Raw genomic sequence first — 19686 nt, forward strand, 5'->3', positions numbered from 1 at the left:
GATAACCCACGAACCTGCACAAACTAGACCTTGAGTCCAGTTTGTCTCCCACTAGTCTCTTGACGTATATGGGGCTTTCCCATACTCTCAAGTACTTGTAGGACGCAGGCTTGCCTCTGGGCCATGATCTTAGAAGGCGCCATGTTCAACAACTTGGTTGTCGTCTCAAAGCATATCCCGAGAAGGATAAGGGCAGTTCAGTAAAACTCGCCATGGACCAAACCAAGTCCAACAAGGTTAAGTTGTGGCGTTCTAGGAGGAGTCCACTGAGGGAGAATTCCATTCTCTTTTAGGTAATCTAAGAATTCCCCAATTAAATACTCACCACCACAGTTCGACTGAAGGGTTTTAATATTGCGATCAATTTGGTATTTGGATTCAAGTCTAAACTCTTTAAACCTTCCAAAGGCCTCAGACTTGTACCTCATTAGGTAAATATAACCGCACCATGAGTGATCATCGGTAAAGGTTATGAAGTAGGAAAATCCACCTCTGGCTTGTGTATGCAGTGACCGATAGATGTTTGAATAGATCAAATCCAACAAACCACTAGCAAGTGTACTTTGTCCTACAAAAGGCTTCTTGGTCATCTTTTATATTAGACAAGGCTAACAGGCTTGTAGGTGATTCCAATCATCTATCTCTAGACATTTTGAGTCCACCAACCTTTTAATCCTATCTTGGGAGATGTGACGTAGCCTTGCATGACAGATCTGTACGTTTTCTTGATCTTCTATTTTACGTTTGTCTTGAGCAGTCATGAAAATCATGCTGTTGGAGAATATAAAAACCATTATGAAGTTTGCCTAGCAGATGTGAAGAACCATTCTTCAACAAATAAAAATAATTTTTATTGATCATAAACTCAAAACCAACATTGTCCAACAATGAAATGGAATTGATATTCTTGATTATACTTGGTACATAATAGCAATTTTCAATTTTATCCTACCTTGATCACTACAACTAAGTGGATTGTCCCTATAGCTTCAGCAGCAACAGCCTTGCCATCGCCAAGCTTTAGGACAACCTCGTCTTTACTTAGTTGTTTGCTTCTTTCCAGCACGTAGAAATCATTGCAGATGTGAGCTCCACAACTGGTATCCAATTCCCAAGAAACAGAGTTAGTTATCATATTAAACCTCAATAATAAATGTACCTCCACTGCAGAGGAGCTTGGGGCACTCCCTCTTCCAAAGGCTCTTTCTTCGGCAATGTATACAAACATCACTTGCCCTTATTGACCTGGAACCCATATTCCCTTTACCTTTGCCCATCCCCACTGGGATAACAAGAGCGCTCAAAGCTCTTGCAGCAGCATTTACCTTACCCTTTTCCTCTTCCAGCATTTGGCCCCTTTCCCTTTCGCTTTAGAGGTTGAAGCCTCACCGACCAACATTGACCGCAAAAACTTTTTGCTCGTTGCTTCATATTGGACCAACATGTTAATCAACTCGTGTATGGTCTTCTCAAGCCCATTCACGTTGTAGTTTACGATAAATCGATTGTAAGAGGGAGGAAGTGACTGGAGGATTATATCAATGTACGTGTCATTATCAAGCCCAGCTTGAAGATTCTCAAGATTTTCCACATAGGAAAGCATCTTGATCCCATGCTCGTGCATAGAGGATCCCTCAGTCATCTTGGTGCTGAAAAATACTTTTGTGGAGGCATATCTAATATACCTATATGGAACCGCATAAACATCTTTTGATGCGGAGCATTATCAAAGTGACATCATCGTGCCTGTCGTACTGTTTATGGATATCATTTGTCATCGATACCAGTACAATGATGTGGACCTTTCGGTTGTCCTCGTGCCACCTGTCAAACGTCACACGTTCTTTAGATGTGGACCCTTCCGGGAAGGTCCTAGGAAGAGACTTATCAGAATGTAAGTCTAGTTCTCGAAATCAAGAACAATCCTCAGATGTTTAAGCCAATCATTATAGTACATCTCATTAAATTTGTTTGTCTCCAAAATCATGGTTAATAGATTCTTAGACATCTACATTCAAAATATAAAGTAGAAATTAACAAATTGATTATAACATTAAAACAAGTTAAGACTTGGTCTTTAGTCCTTAACCGCTCCCACTATTTTTTCAAAAACCCACCACTCTCAAGTGGGGTGTCGGGAAACCATTTCATAATGGGCTTGGGATCCACAAACTCAATTCTCCGTGTCCCACTTTTATGATTCATAAGAAAAAAGTTTTATGGGAGGCAACCATTACCATTCTCATCCAATGAGATACCCAAGATATTTGCCTTGTCTCTTCACGTAATCTCGATAAATCCAAGCTAATCACATTACTCAGCGTTAGGCCCAACCTATCAACCAAATGAATATGTCAACTGTGGCCCCCCATGACTAGTGAGATAGGAAAACATGAGTATATTCCATTTGTTCACAATAATAGTATGGCTTTCTTCTGTCCCAAATGTCCATGACTCGTGACACCACAAAAGGGTAGAAGTAGCATGCACACTACATTACTGTGGATGCAAGGTTTGAAATTATCAAACAATTTGATTTAATTTTATTTTGGGCCTAACATTTAGTTGGACCATCCAAGTGAGAGTCCAAGTTAGTTGTGACCAAGACCTCATCATTATAACATTTTGCATAAAAACGTTTTAATGATTGAGTATAACGCATTCCAAACACATCATACATAAAAAATTAAACCATTACCACATGCAAAAATAAGCCTAGCACGCCCCTGTTGGATGATCCAAGCTCAATCCTAAGTAACCCACTGAGCCCCCAGTGAGTCTATGGTCAACCTAGGGTGTGGCCTAACTATTACAAAATAGTAACCCATTATCATTCTAATGGGCCTTCCTCTTTGTTCTTCTTCCGTTGTGAGCTCCATCCAACAGGCCAAGGCCTTCATTTCCTTGGAAGCTTACATTTATTCAAAATAAATAAAACCTCACGTCCCTAACTAAATTCATTACAACTGAAAATGAAAATCCCAATCAGAAGTTGGGGGAGTACAAAAGGAGAAAGAATGCAAGTCTTATTATTCCAAGGCTAAAAACTAAAAGAAGGAATTAAAATAAAGACGCACGCAAGTCTCACCCAACATAAAAATAAACCATACATTCGACCAATGAGCGTTGTGATCATCCCCATCATTTATCCAATAAATAATAATTAACACACTTATATCAAATATAAACATATCAAACAAATTTAATGCATTTAAGAATTGATATCCAATATCAAATACCAAAAGAAAACATAATTAAAGCCATAAAATAACATACTAATAATGCCATTAAAAAATGGATGTCATCCATACATTCAATGCACAAACTTACTTTTGTTTGTTTGGAAACTATTTCTAAATTAATTGATGGAATAATTTAATTTTAGAAAAATCGAATTTAACTAAAATTAAAATTAGCAAAAATTAATAATTTTAAGAAAATTACAGAAATCAGAAAAATTTAATTTTTTGGAAAATGGCAGAAAACGGCCTAATCTTTCGAAACAGCAGACGACCGTCTGTTGCCAGCTACACGCATGCACGCACAGGCGCCCCTGCCTACATGCTGTCGCCCTACCGGCACACACGCCAGCAGGGCGGGAACAACTGTAGTGCTTTGTTTTTTAAATTTTTTTTTTTGGAACTACTACAATTAAAAATTGAAGTAAAATCATGCATTTACAGAAAATCTAATTTTAAAAAATGCATAGATATCCATATTTTAAAAGCAAAATTAATACACATTTTCTAAATATATAATCATGCTACAATGCCATAAAACATGCTTTCGAGAAGCATATTAAACATGTTGTTCATGCTCCACACATAACAACATGTTAATTCTAAATCCAAAATACCGAATTGGGCTCTGATACCACTAAAAGAATCAATATGGCCCGGAAATGCGATGGAAGCGGGAAATCAAAAATATCTAAAACTGGTTCAAAGAGGTGTTTCATTTGAAATTTTCTGGCATTCAGTGTTTGTCAATAGCATAATAATAAATATATAAACATGTTAGACATGTGGCTAGAGGTTGAAACAAAAAGTATAGAAACATAATATCAAACATTACCTTTTGTTTCTTTAAAAGAACTGCAACGTGCGTTGTTCCATTTATATTTTCCCATTCCATTCACTTGAAAATTCAAACTAGAAACCCTATAAGTTGTCCACACCACAAAATGGAAAAGATATAGTTCTTTCTCTTTTGCTAGATAGAAAGAAAAAATAAGAAAAAAAAACAACTCCAAACACAACACAATTGTTTTGTGCATTCGGATTGTTTTATGTTCTAATATAGAACAAAAATGAGAATATTTAGAAAATTAAGAGCAAATTCGTGGATTTGGTGGCGGTTATGTTGGATATTTATATAGTTTTGTATATCACATACAATTGAATTCAAACTTCAATAACTATTAAGTTTACCTCCAAGGCAACCAACACAACCACATGCATATAACCTCCAACCATGATAAAATAACTCCTCCATCATTCATCATGGGGAGGAGTTTTAACTCCTTCTTAACTTGCTCCAACCACCGTCAAATGGGTTTGGACTTTAAATATGCACCATAATTGATTAAATCAAATTAAATCAAGTCCAACCAAAGTCCATTGGACAATAATTAATTAAACTAATTTTAACCCAACTAAGTCCAATTATTCAATTAATCCAATTAAATAAATCTAAGTCGAAATACTAAGTAATTGATCCAGTCAATTAATTAAGCCAAACCTAATAAATTAATCCAATAAATTTAAAGGTGTTAAGCCCAAAAATTAATTAATTCAATTAATTAATTCTTCAGACATCCATCAAATGGATTGCTAAATAAATAATTCAATTATTTATATGTGTTCTCCATGAATTAATTTAATCCAATTAAATTAATTCGTTTTCTTCTCGAATTAATTAATTTTAAATTAACTCCCACGAGACAGTTCAATCATTTAACAACTTGTCAACTAATTCACTAAAATTGCATATACATCCCATGTCTGTCGCCGATGAAACACGACAGTCATCCAATAAATGCAATACTTAGTGCAAGTCTCTTAAGGACTTTTGATGCTTAGTCTCGAGGTGGTCGACTTCGAACATTTCAAACCAACCCTATGAAGTTGGTTTCATAGTTGTCATCTAACGCGCAACTCAACTGCATGAGTTATTTAATTGGTCTATGGGCATTTGTTGTGACGTTAAAACACCGTTCAATGTAAATAGTATGCACAACAAACACATACCACTACAGATGAATGCCCACTACATTCATGAAGATAATATCACATTCATAAAGATTGTTAAGTAGTTCCCGAAACCCCCAATATAATTGCCTTTCTAGTCACCTGTTCTAACAATAACTCTATCTAACTCCCCTACCTAATCTAATAGAAGACATAGTAGATGAACTGCGCGCAATCGAACCTCTATTGAAGCCCATTAGTTCCCCAAACCTTAGCCTGCTACTTCCTCGAAAGCCAGGACCACCACGCAAAAAGTTCCCACCTCTTGTAGAAAATGCACGGCTGGTTCCTCTTTTAGTCGACCAACTCGACTCCCCTATTGTATATGTTGACTTTCTCTTTTCTTCCCCTTTCTTCTTGTCTTTAAAAACTATTTCTTCCATCCAAACTGCTAATTCAAGGACATTTTTTAAATTTGTAATTCTTGCTGCGAGGCCCTCTTTTATCTCTTGTCGTAGCCCCTACTCAAAACGGTAACAACGATCCTCTTATGTTGCTACTACATCTGGTGCATACTTGGCTAGTGCAGCAAAATATTATTCATATTCTTATCTCGGTAGATCTTTGGTCTGTATTTATTATCAAACTCTTTCTGAAACTCAGAAGTTATCTCTTGGGTCATATACTCTGTTTATTGACCTACACCAAATCAGTGCATTCCCCACAAACAAAGAAACAACATGCTTAAGTCGATTCTCTGGAGTGCACTCCCGTAGTATCGGAGTCCAGGCTCAAGTCATACCGGCCAAGTCTCTAAGGCTTCCATATAACGATCCTCGCGAGTCAGTTCAGTCAGTTGTCTACCTTGTCAACTAACCTACTGAAATTGCATAGACGCCCAACGTCTATCGCCGATAAAATGCGGAACTCATCAATTGAATGAAATACTCAGAGCAAGTCTCATAGGAATCTTGTTGGCCAGTCTCGAGGTCCTCGATTCAGAATATTTCAGACCAACCCTTAGAAGTTTGTTTCATAGCCACCATCAAATGCGCAACCCAACTACATGGGTTATTAGTGGTTTGTGAGCATCTGTTGTGATGTCAAACCAATGCTTCACATAATTTGGTAAGAACAACAGATACATGTGCCAAAGATGAAAACTTACCATATTCATCGAGACAATATTGCTTAAATAAAGATTGCTTGAATGGTTCTCAAAATCGCTAATCTAATTAGCTTTTGATCACCTATTCCAACTGCCTGGTCCAAGTTGGGAACCTATGCCCAATTCCATGTCGTAGACTAAGGCTAAGAGATAGTCAACGGAAGGACCATACCTGTATAAAACTCGAGAGCCTAAATGTGCACGCCAACATTCACCTAGTCTGTAGTGCCATGGACCATTGCTAGACGGCCACCCTGAAAGAATCGGTATGACCTGAGAATGCAATGGAAGCGTGAAATAAAAAATTTAAAATCAATTCAAAGGGGTGTTTACTTTGAAATTTTCGGGCATTCGGTGTTTTTCAAAAGTATAATAATAACTGTATAAACATGATAGACATGTGGCTAGAGGATGACACAAAAAGTATAGAAACATAAAATTAAACTTTACCTTTTGTTTCTATAGAAAACTACAACGTGCGTTGTTCCCTTTATGTTCTCCCATTCCGTTCACTTGAGAATTCAAACTAGAATTCTTCTAAGTTGTCCACACCACAAAATGAAAAAGGTAAAGTTCTGTTCTATTGCTAGATAGAACAGAGAACAAGAAGAAAAAAAACTCCAAACACAACACTATCATTTAGTGCTTTTGGATTATTTTATGTTCTAATTTGAATCCAATTCCATATAGAACAGAAAAGGAGAATACTTTTGAAAGAAAATGAAGATCAAATTCGTGGCTTTTGTGGTGGTTATGTTATATATGTGTGTAGTTTATGTATAACACATAAAATTGAATTCAAAATTCAATAATTACTAAGTTTTCCTCGAAGTCAACCTATACAACCATATTCATATAACCTCCAACCATGGTGAAATAACTCCTCCATCATGTTCATCATGGTGAGGACTTTCAACTCCTTCTTAACTTGCTCCAACCAGCCTCAAATGGGCATGGACTTCAAATATGCATCGGGCTTGATTTAATCAAATTAAATCAAACCTAACCAAAGGCCATTGGACACTTATTAATTCAATTAATTTTATTCCAACTAAGTCCAATGATTCATTTTATCCAATTAAATAAACCTAAGCCCAAATACTAATTAATTGATCCAATCAATTAATTAAGCCAAACTTAATATATTAATTCAATTAATTTAAAGGTGTTAAGTCCTAAAATTCATTAATTCAATTACTTAATTCTTAAGTCATCCATCAAATGGATTGCTAAATAAATGATCGAATAGGGTTTGATTCCTCCTTTCAGCAACACCACTTAATTGTGGTGTTCCAGGAGGAGTCCATTGACAGATAATTCCATTCTTCTTTAAATAATCAATGAATTCACCACTTAAATTGTGACGTCCGTAGAATTTTTTATAAAATTGGGAGATTAAAAGGTAATTATTTAGGAATTTAAATTTAATTAGTAAATAAAGTATATATCGAAATTGTGATATAATAAAACTTGAGCGGATTAAATTAGAAGTTATTATAATATTTGGGGGATATTAATTAAGAAATTTAGAAAGCACGTAATGGGTGTTTTGAGAAAAATTTAAATTAAATTAAAAAAAAGAAGAAAGAACGAGAAAAGAAAAGAAAAAGAAAGGAAAAATGAATTAGGGGAGTGGTGAGCCATCACCCACTGCCCCAACCCCCATGATAAACATACCTACATATATATATATATATTTGTATATATATATCGACACAAAGCATAATTCAATCCAACTCCTGCAATGGCCCCTTTCTTCTTCAGTTAACGCTCAGCGAAGAATTTGTATTTTAATTTTTATTAATTTATATAATTATATTATTAATCAGTTTGTTTATTAAATATTGTTTATATTGAGCGATGTACTATTTAGTACGAGGATTTTACGATTTTGGCTATTTAAATTAGTTTCGAATTAAATATAATATTTGATATAAAAATGATATAGTTGGATGATTAAATTATTAGATTTGTTAGATTTAATTATTATTATAGCTAATTTACACAATTACATTGGAATGATTAACCAAATACATAATTCTAGGTATTGTTGTTTAATTAAATTATATAGTAACGATAAATTGGTAGAAAATTCATATTTCGTAAATTATATTTAAGAAATATCATGTTACTAAAGAGGAAAAAAGAGGTTGTAATGATAATCTCATTTAGAGATGTTATTAAAAACGATAGTTATAAATATATATGGTAGTTGATTAAATGAATTCTTATGAATTAGTTGATAAATTAAATATAAAGAGGAAACAGAGGTTGAACTTCAGTATAAATGGAATACTAAAAGATTGGTGGAAAATATACGAACATTATATAATATTTCATTTAGAGTTTATAATATTCTAAATATATTGATTCTACGTATAATATTCTATTATAGGACGTGACGACAAAGTAGAGGGTTGAGCAGTCCCTCATAAAATCGAAGCATTTTGGGATTTAAGGTAATTATAGGTAATTGGATTTATATATACAATCATATGTGTAGTATTGTACATATTAAATATATATATATTGGTTTCTTAGATGTGATTATGAACTTGGATATATATTTATATACATGAGTTTTGTATAATAATTGTTTATAATTAGTTCTGGATTACTTGTTGTATTATCTTATTATCGATGAAATGGTTACTATGTGATAGACATGATTGTGATGTAGGGACGTGCGAGATATGATTATGTGAGGATCGTATGATTGATTGTGTATGAAATCAAATCGGGAAGTTATTGTTGAGGAAGTAACTATTATAGAGAATAGAATGATGATCGTGACTTAAAATAAAAGATGGTGCTTACCTAATTAGGCACATAGTCAATGGTTTACGATAATGTGATTGATGATGATGTGATCCAGATGTAATATGAAAAATATATGAATTAAGCTAGGTACTATGGCGCGTATGGTACCGAGGTATTCCGAGCAGCGGGAAATATCCTGTGTTGTTAGCTACATACTGGGTGGTGTGGGGATGCCATACTTGTTGTGATGTCCTGTGCAAATATTGCTACATACTGCAGTAGAGAATGTGGGGATATCACATAGAAATGGTATCTTGTGCTGTATATGATATGATGTTGACTGAGATGATGATGGCCGGCAAAACCATTAACTAATGTACTCCAATTAGAGTAAGTAGGGCCCTTAGTTAATAAGCGATAACGTTTAATATTGTATTGTGGATTGATGTAAAATCTCAGGTATGCGTTATTCTTCACATCTGTTGTTGCTATATGGCGAATATTTGTTAAATTGATGTGATTGTATTGTACGTAACTTGCAGTCTCTATGTATATATATAGACTGATTAGCTATACTTATTAAGTAGGCAGTTCATTCCTTGCCACATACTTTTCAGGGAATACGTCACACAGACTAACAACATAGGACTTTGAGTCGTGCTGTCGTTCTAATTAGGTGGGTCTGCCGTGACATCTGGAGTCAGAGTTTTTGGCTGTTCGGTTGTTAAATATTCTAGTCTTTTATCGGATTTGTCTTTAAAAATTTAGTACTACTTACCTTGAGGTTATGTATATGAGGGCACCTAGTGAGGGTAAATATAAATTTTTGGTGGTATCTATTATCTTCTGTGATATATATTCATTATATTGATAAATTAGAATTTATTTTACGAGTTGAAAGGGAATAACTTAGAGAATGAGTTCTAATTAAGGAATGAATGAAATAGTGATAATTAATGTAGTGAGTAGGGGGTGTTACATTGGGTGGTATGAGAGCAGCTCTACGTTTCTAAGGTAATGGTTTGATGTGAGATGTTCGTAATGATTGAATTGTTTAATCTAGAATGGCTTCTCAAGGTGCACGTACTTACCCAGTAGCTAGTAAGGAAGAGTCAGCGAAGTTCGTAAAAGGCTCAAGGGCACCTACAAGCGCAGGTATGGTGGAGATAGGTCGATATGTGTTGGTGCTGATGCTCCAATTCTTCCTGGTGGTGTTCCAGTGACAGGATTACCACAATAGTATGAACAGGTATTTCAAATGGCATTTCAGGCCCAAGCATAAGCACAATTACTTGCACAGGCACGTGCATCCACTCCAGTGCCAGAACTAGTAGTCCCTGCAATTGATCGTAATTATGAAAGAATTGGGAAGATAGAAGCTACAGAATTTGAGGGTACCATAGACCTAGAGAGTGCTGAGAGATGGTGGGAAAAAGTCAAAGATGTGATGAACTTAGTAAATTGCACTTCAGAGAATCGACTTAAGTATGCTATTTCTTTCTTCGTGGGGAATGCCTTGATTTGGTGGAGGTTTGTAAAGAGGGGATACGAGCCAAAAGAAATAACTTGGGCAGAGTTTTAGAAAGAGTTTTTTATCAATACAGACCCAAGATGAATCAAGATAGGAAGAGGGGATGATCAAACGGTGGCAGAATATGAACTCCGTTTTGCAGCATTAGCCAAGTATGCATTAAAAGCAACAGTGACGCAGGAAGATCGTTGTTACCGTTTTGAGCAGGAGCTACGACCGGAGGTTAAGAGAGGCCTCGCAGTCAAAATTATGAATTTTAAAACTCTCGTTGAATCAGTGGTCCGGATGGAAGAAGTAGTAATTGAGGACAAGAAAAAGGGGGAAGAGAAGAGGAAATCAACGTATATAATAGGGGAATCGAGTAGGTTGACCAAGAGGGGAACCGGCCGTTCATTCTCAATGGGAAGTGGGAACTTTACACATGGTGGTCCCATTTTTTGAGGAAGTACTGGAGAGAGATTCAGTGGATCCACGAGCTTTTACAGAGGTTCGTTCGAACGCAACTCATTTGCTACGTCGTCTGTGGGATTAGGAAGCGGAGCTGGACCAAGTTATGGTCAAGGACCAGTTTTCCCTCCGAGCTGTTCTACCTGTGGAAGACAACATCAAAGGCCATGTTGAAGACGAGATGATATAGCTAAGACATATTATCACTGTGGAGCTAGAGGACACATAGCCAGGAATTGTCCTAGTCAGACTATAGGTGGGCTTGAAAGTGGTGCTAGTGGGACCCGGAGTTAAAGTAGTGTGGGGAGTAGTGGCAGGGGAGTGGAGAGAGGTAGAGGCAGAGGTAGAGGCATTGGCAATAGAGATAGTAGCCACACTTTTGGTAGCAGTATGAGAGGGGCTGGAGCACAAGTTACTCAAGTGCAGACTCAAGCAATGATATATAACATGACTAGAGAGAAAGCCCCAGCATGGAATAATGGTATATCAGGTACGATATTGTTATTTCACATTGCGGCTTATGTTTTGATTGATCATGGCTCTACATATTCATATATTTCATCAGAACTTGCATATAAAATACCGAGGGAGAATAACCGGTTGGGATATAATTTGATGATTTATTTGCCCATGGGAGGGGGTGTGAGGAAAGGGAGCTTAGTGAGAATCGAAGATGTAAATTTACCTGTAGACCTAGTAGTGTTGGATTTGAAGGAGTTTGATGTGATTTTGAGGATGGATTGGTTAACACAACGTACAGCAATAATTGACTGTTATAAGAAGGAAGTGATGATCAAATACCCCGGCAAATTGAAAGTAATATTTGTGGGGGATCATCAAGTAGTACCAGTTTGTGTAATATTAGCCATAGAGGCAAGTCGATTGATGCTAGAAGGTTGTGATGCATATGTAGCCCATGTGGTAGATACTGAAAGGGTTAATCCCACATTGAAGGAAATTCCGATAGTGAGAGGCTTCCCTAAAGTATTCCCTGATGACTTACCAGGTTTGCCATCGCATAGAGAAGTGGATTTTTCCATAGAAACTCTCCCAGGAGTTGCCCCAATGTCTATTGCACCGTACATAACCCTAGTGGAATTACAAGAGCTGAAAAAGCAAATCGAAGAATTATTAGGCAAAGGATTTATCAGACCGAGTTCTTCGCCGTGGGGAGCACCAGTGCTGTTTGTGAAGAAGAAAATGGGAGTATGAGGTTATGCGTCGATTACCACCAATTAAATAGGGTAACAGTGAAGAATAAATATCCATTGCCAAGGATTGATGACCTGCTAAACAACTTAAAGGGAGCTACAACATTTTAAAAAATCGATTTTGAGGTCTGGGTATTGGCAGCCGAGAATAGCAGAGAATGACATACCGAAGACAGCTTTTTGTACTCGTTATGGTCATTTTGAGTTTCTGGTGATGCCCTTTGGGTTAACAAATGCACCAGTGTTCATGGCATTGATGAACCGTACATTTCAAGAATATCTGGGTCACTTCGTTATTGTTTATATAGATGACATCTTAGTATACTCGAAGAATAGAGAAGAGCATGAGCAACATCTGAAGATAGTGTTACAGATTTTGAAAGAGAAGGAGTTATATGTTGAGTTAAGCAAATGTGAATTTTGGGTAAATTAGGTGGTTTTCCTTGGGCATGTAATGTCTGGTGATGGGGTTATGCCAAACAATTTAAAAGGAAAGGCTATTATGGAAGGGTGTGCCAAAGAATGCTACTAAGGTCTGAAACTTCGTAGGGTTGGTTGGATATTACAGGAGATTTATTGAAGGTTTCTCTATAATTGCCGGTCCTCTAACCAAGTTGCTGAGAAAATGGGTAGAATTTTAGTAGACGTTACAGTGCCAACAAAGTTTTGTTGAGTTGAAGAAGAGGCTGACCTCCAATCTGATTTTGGTTTTGCCGTCTGGTAATATTATGTATATAGTGTATACAGATGCTTCTAAATAGGGTTTGGGATGTGTGTTAATGCAAAGTGGAAAGGTAATTGCTTATGCATCCCACCAATTGAGGAACCATGAGTTAAATATCCCACACATGACTTGGAGTTAGCCGCGATTGTGCATGCACTGAAGATCTAGAGAAATTATTTGTACGGGGAAGAATTTGAGATCCTTACTAACCATAAAAGTTTGAAATATATCTTGACGCAAAGATAGAACTACTGAAGGATTATGATTGCACTATTGACTTTCATCAAGGGAAAGCAAATGTGGTAGCAGATGCCTTGGTACATTACCCAATTTGGGAAGTCACAATCAGACATTGTTACTGGAGATGAGGTCTATGAATACGAAATTGGAGGTTGATCAGGTAGCGGGTTTATTAGCAGCCTTGCAACTTAGACCAGACTTTGTGAATCATAGCAAAGAAGCACAGACTCGAGATCCTTTCTTATTAGGGATGCTGGAAAGGATAAGACAAGGTAAGAAAACAAAAGTTTTCGATGAGAGTTGGAGTGATAGTGAATGGGAACGAGTTTGTGTGCCTGAAATAGATGGGATACGAGAAGAGATTTTGCGAGAAGCTCATAATCACCATATGAGATGCACCCTGGTACTACAAAAATATATCAAAATTTAAGACCTTACTATTAGTGGCAGACATTAAAGAATGATGTGGCTTAATTTGTGGCTAAATGTATGACATGTCAGCAAGTAAAGGTAGAACATCAGGCACCAGCAAGTAAACTTCGACCTCTATCAATACCAAAATAGAAGAGGGAGAAGATCACTATGGATTTTTTCGTAGGGTTGCCACGTACGTTCAGAAAGCATGACGCTATTTGGGTAATTGTGGATAGATTGACAAAATCTGCTCATCTTTTGCTGGTACAAATAACTGATTCTCTGGATAAGTTAGCTCGGGTTATACATTTCCGAGATAGTGAGATTATATGGAGTGCCTGTATTGATTGTGTCAGATAGACATCCTCAATTTACCTCACGCTTTTGGAGGGTTTACAAAGGACATTGGGCACAAAGTTACATTTTAGTACCGCGTTTCATCCTCAAACAGATAGGCAGTCAGAAAGAACGATTCAAACCCTAGAAGATATGATGATATCTTGTAGAATGGAGTTTAAGGGCAATCAGGATGATCATCTACCTCTAATGGAATTTTACATATAATAACAATTTTCACTCTAGTATCGGTATGGCCCCATATGAAGCTTTATATGGAAGAAGGTGTCGCAGTCCGATTTATTGGGATATAGAAGGATTAAGACAACTAGAAGGTCCTGAATTGGTGCAGGAAACAGTGGGAAAGATACGAGTAGTTAAGAAGTGCTTGAAGGCAGCACAAGATCGACAAAAAGTTACGTTGATCAACACCGACGGAAATGCAGTATGAAGTACGTGATAAGGTTTTCTTGAAGATATCTCCTGGGAGAGGAATCTTGATGTTTGGCAGGCAAGGAAAGTTGAGTCCGAAATATATTGGACCGTATGAAATTATTGAAAGAATCAAACCACTAGCGTGTCGACTAGCATTACCGATAGAGTTGTCACAAATACATGATGTTTTCCATGCTTCGATGTTTTGATGTTATCAGTCTGATCCTAGCCACATTATTCGTCAGCGCAGATAGAGATTTCTGAGGAGCAGCATACATGGAGGAGCCAGAGATTTTGGATAGAAACATAACAAAATTGAGAAATAAGGAGATACCGATTTTAAAAGTGAGACGGAGTGATCATTCCCCGAGAGAGGCAACTTGGTAGGTTGAGTAGCATATGAGAGAGAAATATCCCTATTTATTCCATTGAACGGGTAAGTTGGTTAAATTTAGGGGAGGAAATTTTTATTAGGAGGGGACAATTGTGATGTCCGTAGAATTTTTCACATAATTGTGAGACTAATTGGTAATTATTTAGGAATTTGAATTTAATTAGTAAATAAAGTAAAACTTGAATGGATTACAATAGAGTTCGTTATAATATTTGAGGGCAAGTTATATTAAATAAGAAATTTAGAGAGGACGAAATGAGTATTTTGAGAAAAAATTAAATTAAATTAAAAAAAAAAAGAAGAAAGAAAGAGAAAAGAAATGAAAAAGAAAGGAAATATGAATTGGGGGATGGGTGGGCCATCACCCACCGCCCCAACCCCCCATGATAAACATACCTACATATATATGTACACAAAGCATAATTCAATACTACTCGTGCAATTGCCCTTTTCTTCTTCAGTTGACGTGCAACAAAGTAAGAATTTGTACTTTAATTTTTACTAATTTATATAATTATATTATTTAATCAGTCCCTTTATTAAAAGTTATTTATATTAACCGATGTACTATTTCATCAGAGTATTTTATTATTTTAGCTATTTAAATTAGTGTCGAATTAAATATCACATTTGATATAAAAATGATATAATTGGATGATTGATTTGTTAGATTTAATTATTATTATAGCTAATTGACACAATTCCATCGGAATGACTAACCAAATACATAATTCTAGGTATTGTTGTTTAATTAAATTATATAGTAACGATAAATTGATAGAAAATTCATAGAAATATTTTGGAAATTATATTTAAGAAATATTATGTTATTAAAGAGGAAAAAAGAGGTTTTAATGATAATCTCATTTAGGGATATTATTAAAAATGATAGTTATAAATATATAAGGTGGTTGATTAAATGAATTCTTACGAATTAGTTGATAAATTAAATATATATTTGAGAAGTTTAGAAAGTGTAGTTATCTAAAATAAAAGGGAACAGAGGTTGAACTTCAATATAAATGGAATACTAAAAGATTTGTGGAAAATATACGAACATTATATAATATTAAAGAGGTTTTAATGATAATCTCATTTGGGGATATTATTAAAAACGATAGTTATAAATATATAAGGTGGTTGATTAAATGAATTCTTATGAATTAGTTGATAAATTAAATATATATTTCAGAAGTTTAGAAAGTGTAGTTATCTAAAATAAAAGGGAACAGAGGTTGAACTTCAATATAAATGGAATACTAAAAGATTTGTGGAAAATATACGAACATTATATAATATTTTTTTTAGAGTTTATAATATTCTAAATATATTGATTATAAGTACAATATTCTATTATAGGACGTGACGACAATGTAGGGGGTTGAGCAGTCCCTAATGAAATCAAAGCACTTTGGGATTTAAGGTAAGTATAGCTAATTAGATTTATATATACAGTCGTATGTGTAATATTATATATATTAAATATATATATATATATATATATATTGGTTTCTTAGATGTGATTATGAACTTGCATTTATATTTGTATACGTAGATTGATGTGATTGTATTGTACGTAATTTGCAGTCTATATATATAAGTTAGCTATACTTATTGAGTAGGCAGTTCATTCTTTCCCACGCACTTTTCAGGGAATAGGTCAAACGGACTAGCCACATTGGACTTTGAGCCGTGCCATCATTCTTATTATGTGTGTCAACCATGACATCTGAAGCTGGAGTTTTTGGCTGTTTAATTGTTAAATATTCTAGTCTTTTATCGGGTTTGTAATTAAAATTGTGGTACTACTTGCCTTGAGGTTATGTACATGAGGACATCTAGTGAGGGTAAATATAAACTTTTGATGGTATCTATTATCTTCTATGATATATATTATACTGATAAATAAGAATTTATTTTACGTGTTGAAACGGAATTACTTATAGAATGAGTTCTAATTAAGGAAAGGAAGAAATAGTGATAATTAATGTAGTGAGTAGGGGGTGCTACATAAATACTCTCCACCTCGATCGGACCGAAGGGCTTCAATTTTACAGCCAGTTTGATTCTCGACTTCAAGTCTGTACTCCATGAACCTACCAGAGGCCTCAGTCTTGTACATCATTAGATAAACATAACCATACCGTGAGTGATCATTGGTAAAGGTAATGAAGTACGAGAACCCTCCTCTAGTCGGAGTATTTAATGGTCCACAGACTTCTGTATGGATCAAATCCAAAAGACCGTTGGCAAGCGCACTTAGTCTAACAAATGGCTTCTTGGTCATTTTTCCTTTCAGACAGGATTCATAAGTCAGTAGGCTGTCCAAATCGTCTACCTCTAGACTTTTTGACTCTACCAACTTTCTCATCCTTGTTAGAATAGGTGACCAATAGATTGGCCTTTATATAATATGTTACGACAATTTCGGTATAATTGTAACATTGTTTATGAATAAAGTGAGTATTCATTATCTGGTAATTGTATTTGTTGTACTCACTGATTATGTTCATAGGCTTAACATCACAACAAAGCCCACAAACCAAATTGTACAACCTCTGTAATTAGGTTGCGCATTAGATGGTGGCCATGAAACAAACTTCTAAAGATTATGTTTGAAACATTCCATGTCAAAGACCTCGAGACTGGGCGTCGACAGTCCAATTAAGATTTGCTCTAAATTTTCATTTATTGGATGAGTGTCGCGTTTCATCGGTGACAGATGTAAGACGTCTAATGCAATATTAGTGGGTGGTTGACAAGGTTGTCAAGCCAACTGAACTGACTCACCGGAAGTCGCCATATAGAAGTCTTGGAGGCTTGGTCGGTATGACTCAATCTTCCTGGCTCCGATAGTACGGGATTAGTCCTTAGATTTAAGGCACCATAGCAGTTGCATGCATGTGATGGTTGTATCTTTGATTTGACAAAAGATGACCGTATCTTGGATGTGGTCATTACAAGTCCTGTTCAGTGCAATCAGAATATATAGTGAGGACAATGGGTTCCAAGATAGGAATCCTTCAGTTGTCAGTATATGACAGTTGAGTCTCCTATGAGCTTTGAGATGGTTGGTGCTCTTAGAGTCTGTGTTCATAGCGATTGATCGAGTAGGGAATAATTTTCTACGTCAATCAATAGAGCAAACACATCTTGAGTTATCGAGCATAATATCTAGTCTAGGATGGGAATCAACGCCTAGTTCCATGCCCTAGACTTAGATTGGGAGACAAATGATGGAAAGACTGTACCCGTATGGTATTCGGGATCCTAAATGTTCACACTAACATTCACCTAGTCTCTAGTGCCATGAACCGTTGCTAGGTAGTCATCCATGGTGACGGAATTTTCCGATTAATGGTTAATTGAAAATAAATTAATTACATTGGATTTAATTAATTGTTGTGTTGGACACAAGCCCAAGTCTAGCTGAAGTTGAACTTAAAGAGTCACACACAAATCACTATGGAATTGGTGGAATTAATTCAAGAAGAAATGAATTAATGTAATTGGATTAAATTAATTCAAGGAGAATATTAATAAATGATTGAATCATTTATTTAGCAATCCATTTGATGGATGGCTTAAGAATTAATTAATTGGATTAATTCATTTTTTGGGCTTAACACCTTTAAATTAATTGTATTAATTTATTGAATTTGGCTTAATTAATTGATTGGATCAATTAATTAGTAATTGCGCTTAAATTTATTTAATTGGATTAAATGAATTAATGGACTTTGGTTGGGCTTGATTTAATTTGATTAAATCGAGCCTGGTGCATATTTGAAGTCCAAGCCCATTTGTGGGTGGTTGAGCAAGTTAAGAAGCAGTTGAAACTCCTCATAATGAACATGATGGGAGTTATTTCACCTTGGTTGGAGGTAATATGAATATGGTTGTATAGGTTGCCTTGGAGGCAAACTTGTTATTGAATTTTGAATTTCATTGTATGTGATATACAAAACTACACACATATCCATCATAACCACCACAAAAGCCACAAACTTTCTTCCATTTTCTCTCAAAAATATTCTCCTTTGGGTTCTATTTTGAATAGGATTCAAATTAGAACACAAAACAATCCAAAAGCACTAAATAATAGTGTTGTGTTGGGAGTTATTTTTCTTCTTGGTTCTTTCTTCTATCAAGAAATAAAACAAGAACTTTACCTTTTCATTTTGAGGTGTGGACAACTTAGAGGAATTCTAATTTGAATTCTCAAGTGAACGGAACGGGAAAACATAAAGGAAAGAATGCACGTTGTAGTTTTCTAAAGAAACGAAAGGTATAGTTTCATTCTATGTTTTTGTACTTTTTGTTTCAGACTCTAGCGACATATATAGCATGTTTACATGGTTATTATTATGCTTTTCACAAACACCAAACGTCCGGGAATATCAAAGGGAACACCCCTTTGAACTGATTTTTAAAATTTTTAATGTCACGCTTCCATCGCAATTCCGGGCCATACCGATTCTTTCAGTGGTATCAGAGCTCGGTTCGATGTTGTGGCTTTAGGATTAACATGTTATTATGTGTTGAGTATAAACAACGTGTATGTTTAGAAAATATGTATTAATTTTGATTTTAAATTATGGATATCTATGCATTATTGAAAATTGAATTTTCTGTAAATGCATGATTTTAATTTAGTTTTTAATTGCACAAATTCAAAAAAAAAATTGCAAAATAGAGCATTATAGTCGTTGCTGCCCTGCCGGACGGGTTCATGTAGGCTATTTCTTGGCGCATGCGCTCGCTGGTGTGCGTGCTGGCAGGGCAGCAGCACACAGGCGCACGCCCAGCGCGCATGGCGTGCAGGCGGGGCGCGCGC

The 19686-nt window shown here is 35.7% G+C and overlaps 1 protein-coding gene across 1 annotated transcript; it reads left to right on the top strand.

Moving 5' to 3' along the window:
- The first annotated feature begins 11485 nt into the window (after positions 1 to 11485).
- LOC148787713 (uncharacterized) lies at positions 11486 to 12307 on the top strand. Its single transcript, XM_088881339.1, has one exon. The coding sequence runs from the start codon at positions 11486 to 11488 to the stop codon at positions 12305 to 12307; it is 822 nt and encodes a 273-aa protein (XP_088737465.1).
- The last annotated feature ends 7379 nt before the right edge of the window (positions 12308 to 19686 follow it).

The sequence above is a fragment of the Sesamum indicum genome, linkage group LG6 (assembly GCF_026168435.1).
Source record: "Sesamum indicum cultivar Baizhima isolate 11 linkage group LG6, ASM2616843v1, whole genome shotgun sequence".
Taxonomy (NCBI): domain Eukaryota; kingdom Viridiplantae; phylum Streptophyta; class Magnoliopsida; order Lamiales; family Pedaliaceae; genus Sesamum; species Sesamum indicum.